The sequence below is a fragment of the Xenopus laevis genome, chromosome 1S (genome assembly GCF_017654675.1).
Source record: "Xenopus laevis strain J_2021 chromosome 1S, Xenopus_laevis_v10.1, whole genome shotgun sequence".
NCBI classification, from domain to species: Eukaryota; Metazoa; Chordata; class Amphibia; order Anura; family Pipidae; genus Xenopus; species Xenopus laevis.
This window is the reverse complement of record NC_054372.1, coordinates 119,093,816-119,111,214: the sequence shown is the minus strand read 5'-3', so window position 1 is coordinate 119,111,214 and position 17,399 is coordinate 119,093,816. Positions and strand designations below refer to the sequence as shown.

Genomic DNA, 17,399 nt, shown 5'->3' with positions numbered 1-17,399 from the left:
AGTAATGCCCCTGTATGCAGATCTGTCTTTCTAATGTTTTATAAGAATCCTAAAAAGTTTGCTGTGATGTGTGTTCATTGCACCTTTGGTTTCATGAGTGGGGGGTGGCCCTTTGCACATTTTTGTTTGTTGTTCCCTTTGAAAGTGGATATGTAGTACAATGCACCCTAAAGCCCCTATGCAAAGGTGGCTTCTAATAAATCATTTAAACACCCTTTTTGCATTGTGTTTGTGCAAATCTACTTTTGCAAATGCTTTGAATAGCTTGTACTTTGCCAAATTGCCAAGCAAATGTTAACTCACAGAAAAGTGTTCAGCGGTCTGAAGTTTAAGCTCGTCTGTATATGGCACATGCATGTGCCGGCGCGTGCTGAGGGGGTGTGGGGGGCCTGCCGGGTTGTCTGAGGCTCCTGCTAGCATCCTGCTCCTGTGCATTCTTTGAGGCACCTAAAAGAAGCCATATTATAACTGTTTCTGGTAGATAATTGAAGGAGGGGATAGTGCTCTGCACTTACTTCCCTAGGAGTAGAAGATACCTGCAGTATGTGAAGTGAAAAGGCCCTGGATAAATAAGTGTTGTGCCAAGGATCATAGGGCACTCAAATAAAGCATGGCACCACACCATTCCTGATTTTTTCTGCACCAGAGATGTCATTCATCCACCCCCCCCCCCACTTGTGCCTGCCTCCTCTAGTGGTTTGGCTGGACTGGGGTTCTAAGTGATAGTTGCACAATGGGTCAGGTTAGGTCTGGTTTAATAGGTGGAATTAGGGTTGCTGTGGATAGGGTGAGTTAGGGTTGATATAAATATAACCAGAGTTATATACAATTTGCTTCAGCCATCTTAGCTGTGCAGTCAGAGTGAATGGCTATTTTGTAACCTTTAGTGCAGGAGGACTTCAGATCAGTGACATGTTGAATCTGTATAGCTAGTCAACTGTTGCTGAGTGAAAACCACCTCTACAACTCTATAGTTTTCACTGCAGGAAATCTCCACCCTGTTCTTCTGAGAAGTATGTTTGCAGGCAGGAGCAGCAGCAACCATTTGAGCACTTTTTAGAAACATGTTGTGTCAGTCACAGTCAGTTCAGCCATCACAGAGTTCTAAGACCCTGCTGTACATTGGTAGCTGTGATGCTTGTCCCCTCCACTTCTTACCAGGATCTGCACCCAGTAACTACAGCCATGTACTTAGGGCCCGATGGCAGCCGTGAGTAAAAGATTCAGACTCATGCAAACGTGTTTTTTATTTGGAATAATAGTCATTCAGACATATTTAATCAGGCAAAGTGTAGCTAGCTGAGGTACTCATAATACATGCAGGCCTCGCAATAGGGCCTCACTAACTAACTTGCTAGCACAATCTGTCTAGCTAACTAAAAAGGCAAAGTCCCTTAATGTTCTTTAATAGTCTGTTTATCTTCAGCGCTCTTTAGGGTACTGTCCCTTTAAACAGGATACTCACACAAATCCTCTTGGGATACTTTAGAGCTCTCTTCAAGCGAGTCCAGCACATTCAGACATACAGTGCGACTACCAGTTCCTTTGGATGCTCAGATAGGAATCTCCTGCTGGTTGTTCCTCCAGTCTGTATTCCTTTCACAGTCTCTGTCTTTCCAGGCACAGTATGTGGCTTCCCTGTGCCAGCCTGATCCAAATGAATGCTTTTGGTGCAGCATCTCAGCTCTCTGGGCCCACCAGCAGCTCTCTGGTCTCTTTCTCTGTCCATCATGTGGTTCTCTATGCCAGGCTCTCTTCTTTTGCCAGTCTCTGTGACTTCCTCTTCCTGCCAGCCACTCACTAGCTGCTGTGTCACTTCCTACTGCACTCAACAGCTGGTTGCTAGGTAACAGCTTACATTACACAGACAAAGGCTCTGTGTTTCTGCCCTTACAGGGATAAGAGCAAGGGGTTTGCACTAATTCCCTACACATATTACAGACAGGAGTTCATGTAGTGCCTATTATCCCACTTCCCCTGTGTCATACTTGCAGGCTGGCTCCAGGCAAGCTGTTTTCTGTTTCCTGTTCCTCCTGAGGACCCGAATTATCTGTGCTGTGATTGGACAGGGGTGGGTTCTTCTTGCATTATCCAATGACTGAAGGTCTTTATTGTGCAGGCTGTAGATGAGCAGTCCAGTCTGATGCTTGCAGGAGGCCCAGCTAAATCAAGTGCAGTATGGCCGGGCCCTCCCTCAAGACCCAAAACCCACCGGGCCCGGGACAACTGTCCCCCCTATCTCCCCTTGATGGCAGCCCTGCATAACGTGATCACTCACCAGCATCGCTACTGCACCCGCTGCCAAACAAAGCCCCCCATATTAATTGGCTTTTACACTGCTCACTCTCCCAGCTCCTCTCCACTGTCTCCCACTCTCCTACATGCTTTCCCTGCAATTGTGCCTCCCCAGAAGCACCAGAGACATATACCTCTGCTGTCTGACACCCAAACATCTGTTCATTCAAAACTCCTCCCCGTTATTTGCTGCCAGCACCCCCATTCCATTGCTCCATACAGAGAGGGAGGTGAGGAAGCAGTGGGAACAATGCTATTCTCCCAAATTGCCCCCCCACTTACATTGTACCCTAGGCACCTGACTACCTGTAGTTCTGGCCCTACCCCCCATGTATGTTGTTTTAATGGAGACTTCAATGCCTCAGTCATCACACACCTGTGCAACAAGCAGGTAGAAAAGACAGATTACCATCTAAGTACAAGAAAGTGTGTGCTTCAACCACCTTTCAAAGACCCTTTTCGGGGAGAGTGCAGAGCAGTTCAAAGACCCTTGCCAGGTGGTTAAACATATAATAGAGAAGAAATCACTGCAGCACCTCTTTGTTGCAAAAGTGATAAAGTTGTGTTTATTTGGTCAGTAACCAACAGGCAATGTTTCGGGCTTAATCTTGCCTTTTCTCAAGCCTTGGCTCAAGTAAAATAAACACATCTTTTTCACTTTTGCAACAGAAAGGTTACCATCTGCCACAGCATTACTTCTGGTGAATCACATGCACGGATTGAATGGGGTTTTATAGTTTTTGTTACGCATTGATTGGAGACGGCAATGGAGAGATAAAAACTTTTAATAGGGCAAGCTTCCCATAATGGGTGAAATATTTATTAATATGACCATTGGCTCTATGGCTGATGAATGAGTATATTTCACTTATATCTAGGTCAAAGTGAAATATTTCCCAATTCACCCAAGTGTTTGTTTAATAGAAAAACCCCTGGAGAAAAATGGTTGTAAAAGAGTTGAGCAAGAAAAACACCATAGAATATGATGCCTGCAAGGCCACCAAAAGCAGTCCCACTGTGTGTTTGAATAAAATGTAAGCTTAGACTTGTTAAGAGAGATGTTTATAATTGGTTTCATAAAATCCTATATTGTTTTAAAAGTCTTGTGCAGCTCAGATTAGATTATGGAACCAAAATGATAGTTCATATGTATCCCAATGCATCACTCTATGCACTATACACTGTAAGGCTCAAGCAGCCTCATACCATGCAGGTCCCAACTGTCACTGATGACCAGTAACTGGACCAGTTCACTTCCTGACTTTGTGCCAGTGAGGAGCTTAATTCCTAGGAGATTCTCTTTGGAGATTTGGCAATTATTTTTCATTAGAGAGAGAGAGAGTGAGAGTGAGAGAGAGAGAGAGAGAGAGAGAGTGAGAGAGAGTGAGAGAGAGAGAGAACCTTCTTTTTAGCAGGAAAGTAAGAAGAAAAGGAAAAGAAGAATCTGCTGAGAAGAAGACAACATGGATTTGAAGAGGAAGAGAAGCAGTGGTCCAGAGGAGGATTTCTCTGGTAAGGAGAAAACAAGTATTGCTTTAGCATGTTTTCTTTTTTGCAAATGTAAATATTCTCCTGTTGCTCTGTATGATGTTATTAGGTATGAGAGTAATCACTGCCTCAGTCTCACTTTATACTTCATTTAATTGGGGTGCCAATAACTTCTGGCTTTACTGTTTTATATAGGTGGGGTACCAACATATGACTATATGTAGTGTATAATAACTTATTGAATTATTTTCCACTTCTAATCCAAATATAAAATGTGCTAAATATACAATTTCCAGTACCTGATACTGTGTCAGTTGCTAAGTCATCCAATGTATACTATGCCCACCAAGTACCAGTGTCAGTTGTATATACAGTTTATAACAATTTTTGGTTCAAGTAACCAACAATTCTCTTGGAGTGCTTGTGCTTTTAACTTTATATATTGTATTTGGGTGCTAGTAAATGCTGGCTTTTACTGTTTAATGTGGTTGGGGTACTATTATATGAGTTTATGCTGTGTTATAACTGCCACTTCCCACTGGTACTCCAAATATTTACTTTGCTACATTTACCATGTTGAAGTACTTCACACTGTATATACTGTGCTTTTAGTGGCAGAATCTATGTCTTCCAATATATATTATGCCCCCAGAGTGCCAGTGCCCATTGCTAATCAGTATTGCACTTGGTCTACATTTGCCATATACCTGCAATATTAATGTAACTTGGTGTAATACTTAAGGTGCTAATACCCATTGTGTATCACTGAAAATAACAATCTTATTCATTATTAGTAATAAATAATGATTTTGGGATGCTTGTGTCCATTTCATTTTACTGTAAGTGATGTATTTAGGATGCCAATAATGAATAGGCTGCGTTTACCCAGAAAAGTAGTTTTGATCAGTTTATTTTCAGTTAGAAAATAAAAGTAAGGATGCTGCAGGCTACTGCATTGGTATAATTAAGCCTAAATCTTTGTAAATTAGCCCCACTGTCTTATTGTGCAATGTAGTTGGCGGTACCCACTTCCTTTCACTTTATAAAATGTATTCGATTATCTGCTGCCTCTTACTGTGTAAATGAGGTTATAGTACTTGGATTGCAGTACCCTTCTCAGTACTAAGGTTGGAGCTAAATTGGGCCACAGTAATACATAATTGTGCTTGTGGTAGCTGTATCCAGTCAAGTGCTGCATGCTCAGTAAGGTTTAAGCTATCACATGTCACTCAGAATTTAGTTGTCACATGCCATTTATGATCAAGTTGTCACAGGAATGTTTTCCAAGTGAGGATCAGAATTTCCACCATTTTCATGAGCCTACATTTGGAGATTTAATAGCTAAACTGGACATGGAGAGTTACATACTGGAGAGTTACATAGTGCTCAATTTCACAATTTTGTTGTTGCAGGAAAAATAAGGCACTGCGAGAAGATATTAAATGCAGAAGAAGAATGGTATATAAAGAAGAGATCAAGAAGCCCGGAGGAGTACTCAGCTGGTAAGCAGAATAATCTTTATTCTATATTGTTGTAGCCCTTTATCATTTATGTCTCTCACTGTTTGTAATGTTCTTGGGTTGTGTGACATTGTTTATTGTGGGCTTGGGGTGATTATGTCCTCTACATCTCACTGTATATAATGTCCTTGGGTCCCTGTGGCCACTTCTTGTGACTATACGTAGTGTTCTTCTGGCACTCCAAGTATATAATGCACTAGGGGTTTCCCTAGTATCCAATCCCTTTAATTCACATTAAGCATCTGATAGAAATATAATCCTTTGCTCCTTCGTGAGGCACTTTCATGCCGGGTATGCAAACCCCAAACAAGTGTTTGCCATTATCATTCTATGACAAATCAAAAGAGAATCACTCTCACCTCTACTGTCGAGTATGTTCCACTGATCTTCCATTATATCTGTCAAAAATCCAATAGTTTGATAATGCCAGTTCCATTACCTTTATTTAAGGGGTTTTTTTTAATAAAAGGGCAAAAGGGGCATTTGCCCAGATCCATTATCAGGCCTTTAATTTGATAGACCCCTTGTTTTAATGACCTGGTGCTCCAGCAGTAAAATGCTTCTACCAGTAAAAATAAAAATGCTAAAACTCTGACGTTCATGATTAGTGCTGTTATGACAATGTATTTTTTAAGACATTCAGTGTTTATAGATTTAACTTTGCATAAAACTATTTTTATTACCTTTTAGATGGAAGAGAAGAGAAAAGGAATAGAGTGGATGCAAAAACACCACCGCCACTCAGTATTACAAACTACAGACTCGTGAAACAGCTGGGGAAAGGCAACTTCGGCAAAGTGAGTGATCAACTTCTTAAGGAAAAATCTAACGTTCTGATCTAGTATACAAACCAAAAGAAAATTATGAATTTATGATTTTTATGGTATAGTTTTATCACTAAATGAAACTGTAAATGCAAGTAATTCATTCTACCAATAACTTTTTCCTAAACCAATACATGCATTTTTTTAGTTCTAATATTGGTGTTTAGGCAGCCATCTCAACTCATTTTGCCTGGTCATATGCTTTCAGAAAGAGCCAGCATTTCATAATGTAACTACTTTGAAATTTTTATTATTTTCTATACCCAAAGTAATTAAAGGAGGCTCGACTTGGGTTAGCTGCACTTGGATTTCTACTAATGCTTTTACTATCATATCTTCCGCATTAATATTTTAATAGCTGCTGGCAGAGAAAATACTAATTCTTGCAATGCCTGTTCATAGTGTTCATATTCTTGCAGTGCCTGTTCAAATTATACCCCGAACAATGTAGATGTCTATAAAAATATATTGCGTAAAACAGCTTCTATGTAAAACCCTGCTTCATGTAAACAAACCATTTTCATAATAATATATTTTTTTAGTAGTATGTGCCATTGGTAATCATAAATAGAAAATTGCCAGGAATCCTAGGAATCACAGTGCACACAAACAAACCATACATTTTAGGTCACCTGAGCCAGTTAACAGAGAGAGTTCTGCCTTTTGCTTCCATACTACGGAAGGGATCCCTTCTATATGGACATTAACCCCATTAACTGATTGTATAATCATTTAATACAATCAGTTAATGGGGTTAATGTCCATATAGGATGGATCCCTTCCGTTTAATTTATTTTTAAATGTTTTTAATTCTATTCGACTAAGAATAAAAAAATCACTTTTTATTTTCACTTTGAGGTGTAATTACTCATATTATCTTTAGATCGTTTTGGACGCCTGTATTGTGGAGTTAAAAGTCCCTTGTGGTTCTTGTTTTTATATTGATAAATTTGTGGACACCCCAATACATGTAGCCCGATATAATCATATTAAGCCTTATCTTAGATAATTTGTGTTACCAATAAAAACACTATATTCACTTTTACAATGAGTGTGCTGATCCATTACTACTGTATATTATGAACATTGATCGTGCACCTCTGCTCTACTGGAGATTGAGTGCGGACACCCAAAGCATTTCTATATATATATATATATATATATATATATATATATATATATATATATATATATATATATATATATAACAAATTACCCAGGTGCTACTCGATAACAATCCGCTAATAGTGAGTGCACACTGGGAACCATTCAATAGGTTTATTTAAAACTTCATTTTATTTAAGTTAATTAAAAAACAGGCCTGAGGTTATAGTTTTCCTTTAATGGCATTCACACATGAGGTGTAGCCTGGTCGTCTGAGTGTATGTTGTGACAGGAGGATGCTATTTGTTACAGGGAATAGTATTGGAAATTATCTGCATGTGCATAACCCCTCAAGTGTGCCATTAGTCTGTGTGCCCGTTTATAGCAGATTATATGGGTATTTTAATTTGGTGCATCTTAACTATATTACATTACTAAGACAAACAATGTCTGCTTTGTCTGAAGCCGATGATATTTTCTCTTGACACAAAATAGCTTAATGTTCTTTAATACACTGGTTAAAAGAATCTGCACAATTTATTTACCAAAAGTGCTTGGACACCCTGTCTAAAATGCCATGACAATCAGCAGATTACATTTCTGTACACAGAATAACATTGTAACATAGAACATACTGCAATAGGAGTATAGGATCATAATCACATAGAACATACTGTAATTGGAGGATAGGGTCATAATCAGATGTCATCTTGATCATATATTAAGAGGCAAGTTGGCTCTTGTTGGTTAGAAAATATATTGGAGAAGGAATAATTTTTATTCCTCCAAAACTAGTTGTTTTAACAGAACCTAAGAGTAAACAAAAGAGAATTCATCTGTGAAACTTTTCAGTCATGATATACAGTATTAAAAGCAATTGGATAGTTGCTTTAGACTTAATTCTACAAGAGAATTCACTATCGGCGAATGTATCCCATCAATTGCTGTGGGCAGGACACAAGTGCTGGAACACTAAAGGGCACAATGTAATTTCTTCCTGTTTTTTTCTAGGTGATGTTAGCCTCGTATGCCATAAAGGACCAACTTGTGGCAGTCAAAATCATGCAGAAGAAAACTGGGAAGGAATTCAAATACGTCAGAAGAGAAGCCCAGGTTCTACAGTTAGGCAAAGAATGCCCATTTCTATGCCGGGCATTTACAACCTTTCAAACTCAGGTACAGAATAGTAAATGTAATTTATAGCCGTTATTTTTCTTAAACATGTTATGCTATTAATAAAATGACTTTATATAATATATCTGTATTTACATACAGTCCTGTCACTGCACAATTGAATATATGTAGTTGCAATTAGAGATCTCTCTTGTATACGTGGAACTTTAAGGATAGACCATAGTAGTATATTTAGGGTTAGATTCAGTAAACATATTGATTTGATAAAATGGATAAGAAATGTATCAGTTGTATGGATGTGCAAAATTAACTGAAGGGGTAGTGCAAAACACAACTGTTTGTAAAAATGTAATTCCTTGGGTACATTCCAATTGATTGATCAGGCTTGTGCTAGTCAGGCTGGGTATCATTGTACACCAGGAGCAGGTGTGCAATCTTACTGAAATAAATATGAGAACTTACAAATAAACATTTACCAAATATGACAATTCCACTTTACTAGTAGCAGTCATGTGCAGTTAAGATGTATATATTTTTGGAGTCCAAAGAGTAACATAGCCCAGTAATATGTTTAAAAGTATTAGCTCTATTATCTATTAGGATATCACATTTGGATATTGGCTATATACTGTAACTGTTATTAGAAATGCTAACTGAAATATATTATGGCACAGTATTTTATTTATTCTTATATATAAGAATAAATAAAAGGTCCCTGTGTGGACCGAAACGTCACGTCGGCTTTACATGTGATTTTTTTTTTCAATACACTTTCGACTATTCATGAAATATTTCGGTGTTGCTGGTCATTTCTCCTTTATATAAATATATCCCAGCAGATGACGGCATGCCAAGGAATGTTTAGCCAACAGCAAAAAGGCTAAAAATATACATACACATATGTATACATACACATATGTATACATACACATATATATATATATATATATATATATATATATATATATACATATATATATATATATATATATATATATATATATATATATATATACATATATATATATATATATATATATACACACATAGAAAATATCCAGTGTCCACACTCAGGTGCACAATCAATAATTATGATATAAAGAGATGAAGGATCAGCACACTCCTTAGCTAGTGAATGATGCTTTTTTTAATGACACAGCATCTTATCCGACATTTCAGAAAAATAAATAAATATATAAATATACAGGCCTGGATTTGTGGAAAGGCCACCAAGGCCCGGGCCTAGGGCAGCAGGATTTTAGGGGGTGGCATGAAGCCCAACAACACTCACTTTGGTTCAGAAACACTGGGGATGAACAGGAGATGCACAATAGTTTTTTTTTAATATCCCGTGCGGAGGGGAGACGACAGGGGCGATGAACGGTAGAGGGCCTAGGGCGCCTGCTATGTAAATCCGGCCCTGTAAATATATATATAGATACCTTTACTTATTTACTTGTACCCAAAACAAACAACATTACGACAGCACCTTGTTTACATAATCTATAATATGTTTGTATTAAAAATGTAATAGTAATGATTTTGTTATAAATCGTTAAATAACTTGTGTTCCACTGTCAAGTACTATCCAATCTGCTCACCCTCTTTTTTTTTTTTCTTTTGTAACCAGTCACATCTGTTGATGGTACTTGAGTATGCCAGCGGAGGCACACTTCAAACCGTTATAAAGCGGCAAAAGATCATGAACAGCCAGAAAATACTGTAAGTAACATGCTACTTAAGACAGGATTACAGAGAGGGAGAGAGAGAGAATGAGCAAGTAAAGACAAGAAATACAATACTGATGTTATTGAAAATAATAACAGTTAAATATCCCAACTTCTTAAACTGTTGCTTTCATTTAAAGTCCAGGCTTGTAAATAGAAATTTGTAGCTGCTTTATGAGTTTTTTGTTTGTTTGTTTGTTTTCGCCTTGGTCCCACTTGCATGAGTACTCAAGAGTGTCACCTTCCCTAGTTAGCAGGTGGGGGCTGTGACTGCTGGAAACAAAGCTGGTAACAATAAATACAACATACACACAACATGTTGTGGGCTACAAGTGCCCTTTCTAAAGTGTAACACAGCAGGAAAGGGTTTGTTCACCTTTAAATTAACTTTTAGTATCATCTAGAGAGTGATATTCTGAGACAATCTCCAATTGGCCTTCATTTTTTATCATTTGCCATTTTTAAGTTATTTAGCTTTTTATTCAGCAGCTCTCCAGTTTTCGATGTCAGCAATCTGGTTGATAGGGTCCAAAGTATCCTAGCAACCTTACATTGATTTGAATAAGAGACTGGAATACGAATAGGAGAGAGGCTGAATAGAAAGATGAGTAATAAAGAGTAGCAATAACAATAAATGTGTAGCCTTACAGTGCATTTGTTTTTAGATGGGGTTAGTGACATTTCAAAATCAGAAGGCAAAGTTAAAAAAATCTATAAAAAAAATAAATAGTGAAGACCAATTGAAAAGTTGCTTAGAATTGGCCATTCTATAACATACTAAAAGTTAACTTAAAGGTGAACCACCCCTTTAAGAGCTTTTAACAGTTGAAGTCTATGTATAGAAATCTGAGCATAGGTCACTTTATCTTAGACAAATCAATGTCCCTTAAAACTGAAGATGAAATTGCAGGTTGGATTTTTATGCACTGGGCAGCAGGACTTTACATAAAATGTAATAGCTTCATATACATGCATGCTATTTGCAATATAATACCAATAGACTGTATTGATGTCTTTAAGTCCATCATTATGCTATGAGGCAGGGTATATACCAGTGTATAATGCAGGGTCGGATTGGACACCGGGAAAAAACCCGATGGGCCCCCGGCTCTTGAAGGCCCAGCCGGCACAGATCCATACCCAGAACCAAGGCTTCTTCCTGCCGTGACCTCCCTTTATTGGACTGTCGTGTGCGCCCGTATGCCAGCGCATCAACACAGCAGGGGGTTCTGGAGGGGGGCCTTTGGACAGCAGCTCCAGTGGGCCCCGGGCCCCCTAGTCTGACCATGGTATAATGTTAGATTACTGTTTACAAGAAACAAAAATAGCATAGTCAAATAATTCTCCAAATGGACCATTTTCTGAAGTAGTTTCCAACAAGCTCCTGACAAGTTCATTTCTACACAATAGGAATGTTCCAGTTCTCTCTTTATAGGCTGGCTTTTTTTCTGTGTTTTTTGCGGAAAATTGTTTTTGTCCATTTTTATAAATATGCCCAAAGAGTATCTGTGGGTGTGTATGTTTACATCATGTATTTAATCACATTATTTTTATTCCCTTTGTCTTAAAAGGTTTTATTCATCGGAAATAGCAGTGGGTTTGCAGTTCTTGCATGCTAAAGGGATTGTTCATCGGTAAGAACATTTTCTAAAGTATCACCTTCTTTATACTTTGTTCTATTTCATGGACATAATTCAGATCACTCTTTCAGTGGTGTAAGCTAAGGCGCCTCCCCATAGGTGCAGCTGTTCAACTAAATCAAAAGCATTGCAGACACTTTATTCTAAAATGATGTGTAATTTGCCTGCACTGTATAATAAGTAAAGACAGTGGTAGGCATTATCTAGTTTTAGTTCTCCAAAACTTGCTCATTGTACCCAATGTGCAAGCTGAACCACAATATCTTCCTCACTTCTCAGCCTTTCCTTTCAACTTCATTATGTTAATGGGTTTTGAACCAATGCGATTGTTTTTGACATTTGTCTTACAGAGACCTCAAGCCAGAAAATGTTTTTATTGATAAAGAAGGCCATATTAAGATCGGCGATTTTGGACTCGCCTGTGAAAATACACCTGGCCATAAGACCCGTTATGGGCTTTATGGCACGCCAGGATATATAGCCCCAGAGGTAAGAATCTTATTTCCAATATGTATGTGTATATATATATATAATGACAGAACCCGTGAACTCTGCTGCACTTGCTCTGAAACGAGGGGTAATTACAGGATATGGGGCAATTAATGAAGTTATCACCTGTGCGGGTGGGAGCAGGGAGGGGGGACTATGTAGGGTAGGGGGTAGTGGGTTTTATTATATGGGGGTTTTAACAAATTAGCCTGTATCCTTTGAGAATATTTCCTAATATCCAAACGGATACCACCCTTTTTATTGTAACATTTGCCCTCCTCTGAATATCCTTTGACAGGCATTTCTCGGCACTTTGAAGACAATTTAGAATTCCGCTGACCTACCGCACTTAATTCCACACTTAATGGAAGGTCCCCATAGGCTTTCTAGCCAATTTCTGATTGAAGGAATAATCGTTCGAATGGAACGATTAAATCCTTTGGATCGAACGATTCGATGGATTTTAATTCATCGATCGAACGAATTTTCTTTGATCAGAAATTGGCTAGAAAGCCTATGGGGACCTTCCCCATAGGCTGACATTGATGCTCGGTAGGTTTTAGATGGCAAAGTAGGTGGTCAAAGTTTTTTTTTAAAGAGACAGTACTTCGTCTATGGAATGGCCAATAATCGAACGATTTTCAGTTCAAATCGTTCGATTCGAAGTTGTAGGCGAAGGTCGAAGTAGCCAAAAAATACTTCTAAATTCGAAGTTTTATTCTATTTCTTCACTCGAGCTAAGGAAAGGTGCCCCATTGTGTGGCATGAGTAGAAAGCCCACATATGATTCATTACAATAATTAAAACATATTGCTTAAGGATTCAGAACCAGTAGTGCAGACAGTAAAAATAACAAGACAGACAGTTTTGGTATAGAGATCCAATTTAACAAAGTACTATTCTGATATTCTGAAGGTTGCCAATTATATTTTTTATTTCTATTTTTTGATCTTCATTCAAGCATTGTTTCTCCATTCTGCTATAATTATTAAGGTTCTCGGTCTAATATAACATTGCAAAATATAATATTTGAAGAGTAGGTAATAAATGAAACAGGAATAATATATAATATATATAATATCCTGCTAGTTTGATAAATAATCTGTTCTTTATTTTGAAGATTTTGTCAGAGGACCCATATGACTCAGGTGCAGACTGGTGGTCATTAGGGGTCATTGTATATGAAATGGCCACCAGCAAGTTACCCTTTCCACCAGAGAGAAACTTAAGACAACTGCTGTACACGATCATCTATGAAAAGCCCAGATATCCAAAATCTCTTGAACCTGAATTGCGTGACCTCCTTCAACAAGTAAGTAAAATCAACTTAGATTTTAGAGTTTTTTTAATGTTGAAAATCTACTGTACATTTTTAATTATGCATTTTAACGGTTCTTATACACATATTCACAAAGGTTACAAGAAAGCTGTTTTTTCAATTTAACTATTACTACTAAGGTTGTTCTGCAATGGCAACAGGCACAATTCCAATAGATATTTTAACATATTCTTAAAAGCAAAAGTATAAGCAAAAATATATATACTGTATCTTAGGCTGTCTCTATATTTATTTTGAATCTGATATGTAGGTTTCCATGTATTCAGGCACACTAAGAAATTTTATGGTCTGCTGATCGAGCCCACTGATGATCTGTATAGAGAATCCCAATCTGTGACTGTCATAGAATGGAATATAGTTCTAGGGGAAAGCTGTTTATCTGCCAGATGAGAAGTATGAATGTTAGGGAAAAGGCTCCAAAGTCATTTTAGGGAAGGGATCCAAAGTAAGGTGGATGTGTAAGAGTACAGTAGTATGTGCTGATGTAGCACAAAACATTCAGGGTTATTGAGCAAGGTAACCATGATCATTAATGAAGAATGTTGATGATATTAAAGCCATACTGGCATTTACATAGTACTGAACCGAGAGGTCAATAAGAACCAATCTAGTAAGTGATCCAAGCAACCCCTAGGTGGCCAACAGTTCTATCATGTTTACTTCTGAAGATTTATGTTTTGCATGTTTTCTTTTTGCTCTCCCTCTGTCTTCTGCATTGCAGACTTTTAGAAAAGATCATTATCTGCAGTGCTTAGATATGTGCAGTTTTTGAAATAATTATTTCTTCATTGCTTTAGCTCTTGCAGAAAAACCCTGACACTCGCCTTGGGGTCTATTCCAACATTCGGAACCACCCATTTTTTTCATCGATTGACTGGGTGAAAGTGGAAAGAAGACAACTGGTTCCACCTATGAGACCAAAAATTGTAAGTGCATTACTGTATTGTCATATCGTTGATTAGTGAAAGAGCCCTCAGTGCCCATACTGTGAGTCCATTTTTTATTAAAGTTTTGCACTGTGTTTGCTTTTCTTATCCAAGGATTTATTCATAGGATTGAGAGAAGGAATGCCTAGGAGATTCAAATTTTTAGTTGCACATGCACATTAGTTTAATATATTTTTTTATTACGTTTTCAACATACGTAAAAAGCAGTTGTTACAGTATACTTTCTCATTTTAGATATACGGACTCTATTTCTGTTTAGTATACCATATTGGGGAGGGGGGAGTTGGGGTGTTAGTATGGGAGGGGTATGGGGAAGAAAGATAGAAAGCACCTTGGTTGTAGCTTTGTGGCAATGAATGCCTTGACTTCTTTCAAAAGGGGTTTTATTTTGGAGCAAGGTTTACATAAAACCTTATGTAAAAATGATGATAATGGTTTAGCAATAATTTTCACAGTTTTTTTGCAGACAATGTTATTTCAGGCACTAGATTGTATGCAATATTGTGGAAATTGCTTAGCGCACAGCCAAAGTGTTATTTTCAGTTAAGTATACAATATATACAATTTTGGACTTTGTCTTGTTGGTTCTTACTATGTATATAGTGGGTTGAAGAGATGGACGACCGCGCTTGGAAGTCACGGGATTTAAAGCTGCACCGTTATTGTAGTGGATCCACAGGTCCACTGGTATATAACAGAAAATTGAGCAAGGTACAGTGCGCTGTTGGATTGATTCACTAAAATACCTAAAGTAGAAAATGTTATGTATAAATAGAAAAAAATCCCGATAGTGTATTATCCTTGTATTCAAGGGTAACTTCCGCTACATGAATTATTCACATATGGTTTGTCAGATTTTGCTAGGAACTCCAATGCGCAAAATCTGACAAACCATATGTGAGTGATTCATGTAGTGGAAGTTACCCTTGAATACAAGGATAATACACTCTCGGGATTTTTTCTTTTTCTAGGTATTTTAGTGAATCAATCCAACAGCGCACTGTACCTTGCTCAATTTTCTCTATGTATAGCTTTATCTAGCCTTGCAATAAAAATAATATGGAGGTCCATAGGTGAATTGAGAAATTGCACTAATGGTCAATATAGATTATTTCATATCACCTTGGATAAAGGCAATAATCACTGTACAACTGTGTTTTTTTTATTAATTCCTACAGAGATCAGTTGCAGGGCTCAGCAGTAAGAACATCCCATTCCCAAAAGAAGACCCAAGGGAAACCAGTGTGCTTGAAAACTTCAACTATGTAGATCCGAGCTGGCAAGAATAGTTCATCTTTGTGCCACTGTAGAAGACATTGTTTTCATCCTGAAGCAACCTATTGGGTAAAGTATAACATTCTGGCATTGACTAAGGTAAGTGAATGGTGTGTTTCCATCCCAATGCTGTTTACACCTTCAGCTTCTTGCAGATTTAAGCGCTGTTCTGCATTACCTTAGATACCCAACAGGTTAGGCTGCCACCCAAAAAGGATGTATTCATCTGACGTATTAGATCCAGATTTGTAGGAGTGTAAGGCAGCCACCAACACCGGAACAAGAACTTGTAGCTGCCTTTATTTGTTCTTGTAAAGATTTAAAGCCACTATAAAAATACCAACTGGCTATTTGTTACAGTTCTAAGTTAAAACAAAAACAAAAAAAACAAAAAAAAAATCCCCCCCATGTTACCCGTGTTATCCATCCTCCCCATCCTCCCCATCTTCCCCACCTCCCCTTTATAGTATATGCTATGCAAACCTGTTGCCTCCATACATCTATATATGACCTGTGGTGTCACCAGAGGGGGGGATTGGGGTGGGCATAGCTAGTGGCCTGTTTTCAATCTTTGTCCATTCACAAGCCGCTAGTGGTACCCCTCTAGTGATATCACAACCTACATCTAATAACTATAGAATTCTTACCAACATTGTATGTCTGATAACCTGAGATTTAAAAAATAAGTTAAAACTATTAATAATAATAGCTACCTTACAGGTAAATCCAGACCCATAATTAATATCATTTATGCCGTGTATAGTAAGGAACAACCCCATGTATTGTCAGGTGTAGTGAAAAATATGTAGCATTAATGCCTTAATGACTGCCATAATATACAGAGTATATATTTAGTAGGATTCCTTAGTAAAATCTGGCCTCACTGGCCCCCTTTTAATGCAATAAGAACCCTATAAGAGATAGAGAGATAAAGGAGATTTGTCACCTGTATTCATCTGATGTATTCGATCCAGGTTGTAGGAGTGTGTGTAAGGCGGCCATCAACACTGGAGCAAGAACTTCTTATTTATAGTATAGCCACTAAAAAAAAAAAGCCAAAATTAAATTCCACCAGAGTGCCATAGAGACAGGACACGTACTATTCTGAACCAGGTCCTAATGCCAGTATATATAGTCTGGACTCAACTCACTCATGAAGTTCACCCTTATGACCACTTATGATGTGGCTATTTGTTATAGTTCTAAGGTAAATTATAGTATATGCTATGCACAACCTGCTGCCTCCATACATCAATACATGGCTTGTGATGCCACCAGAGGGGGGGATTGGGGTGGGCATAGCTAGAGGCCTGTGACTGGTCAGTCCATTTACAGGCTACTAGTGGTACCCCTCTAGTGAAATCACAACCTACATCTAATAACTCTTATAAATCTTATTGTTGAACAGCTGATAATTTCAAAAACTTGAAAAAAACTGCTAATAATAGTAACTGTACTTGTACATCCTATGTCAGATGCAGTGTAAAATATGTAGTATTAACATCTACCATGATATACAGAGAATATATTTAATAGAATTCCTTAGTAAAATCTGGTCTCACTGCCCCTTTTAAGTTTATAAGAACCTTATATCTATAACTAATTCAAAATACTGTT

The 17,399-nt window shown here is 37.8% G+C and overlaps 1 protein-coding gene across 1 annotated transcript; it reads left to right on the top strand.

The window, feature by feature from the left end:
* Positions 1–1,652: 1,652 nt before the first annotated feature.
* On the top strand, positions 1,653–16,300 carry LOC121399436 (protein kinase C theta type-like). The gene is made up of 10 exons (XM_041580143.1): positions 1,653–3,807; positions 5,196–5,285; positions 5,994–6,100; positions 8,243–8,407; positions 9,996–10,087; positions 11,664–11,726; positions 12,083–12,221; positions 13,342–13,533; positions 14,358–14,486; positions 15,686–16,300. Exons 1-10 carry the CDS (start codon positions 3,759–3,761, stop codon positions 15,794–15,796), a joined length of 1,137 nt encoding a protein of 378 aa, XP_041436077.1. The 5' UTR covers positions 1,653–3,758; the 3' UTR covers positions 15,797–16,300.
* The last annotated feature ends 1,099 nt before the right edge of the window (positions 16,301–17,399 follow it).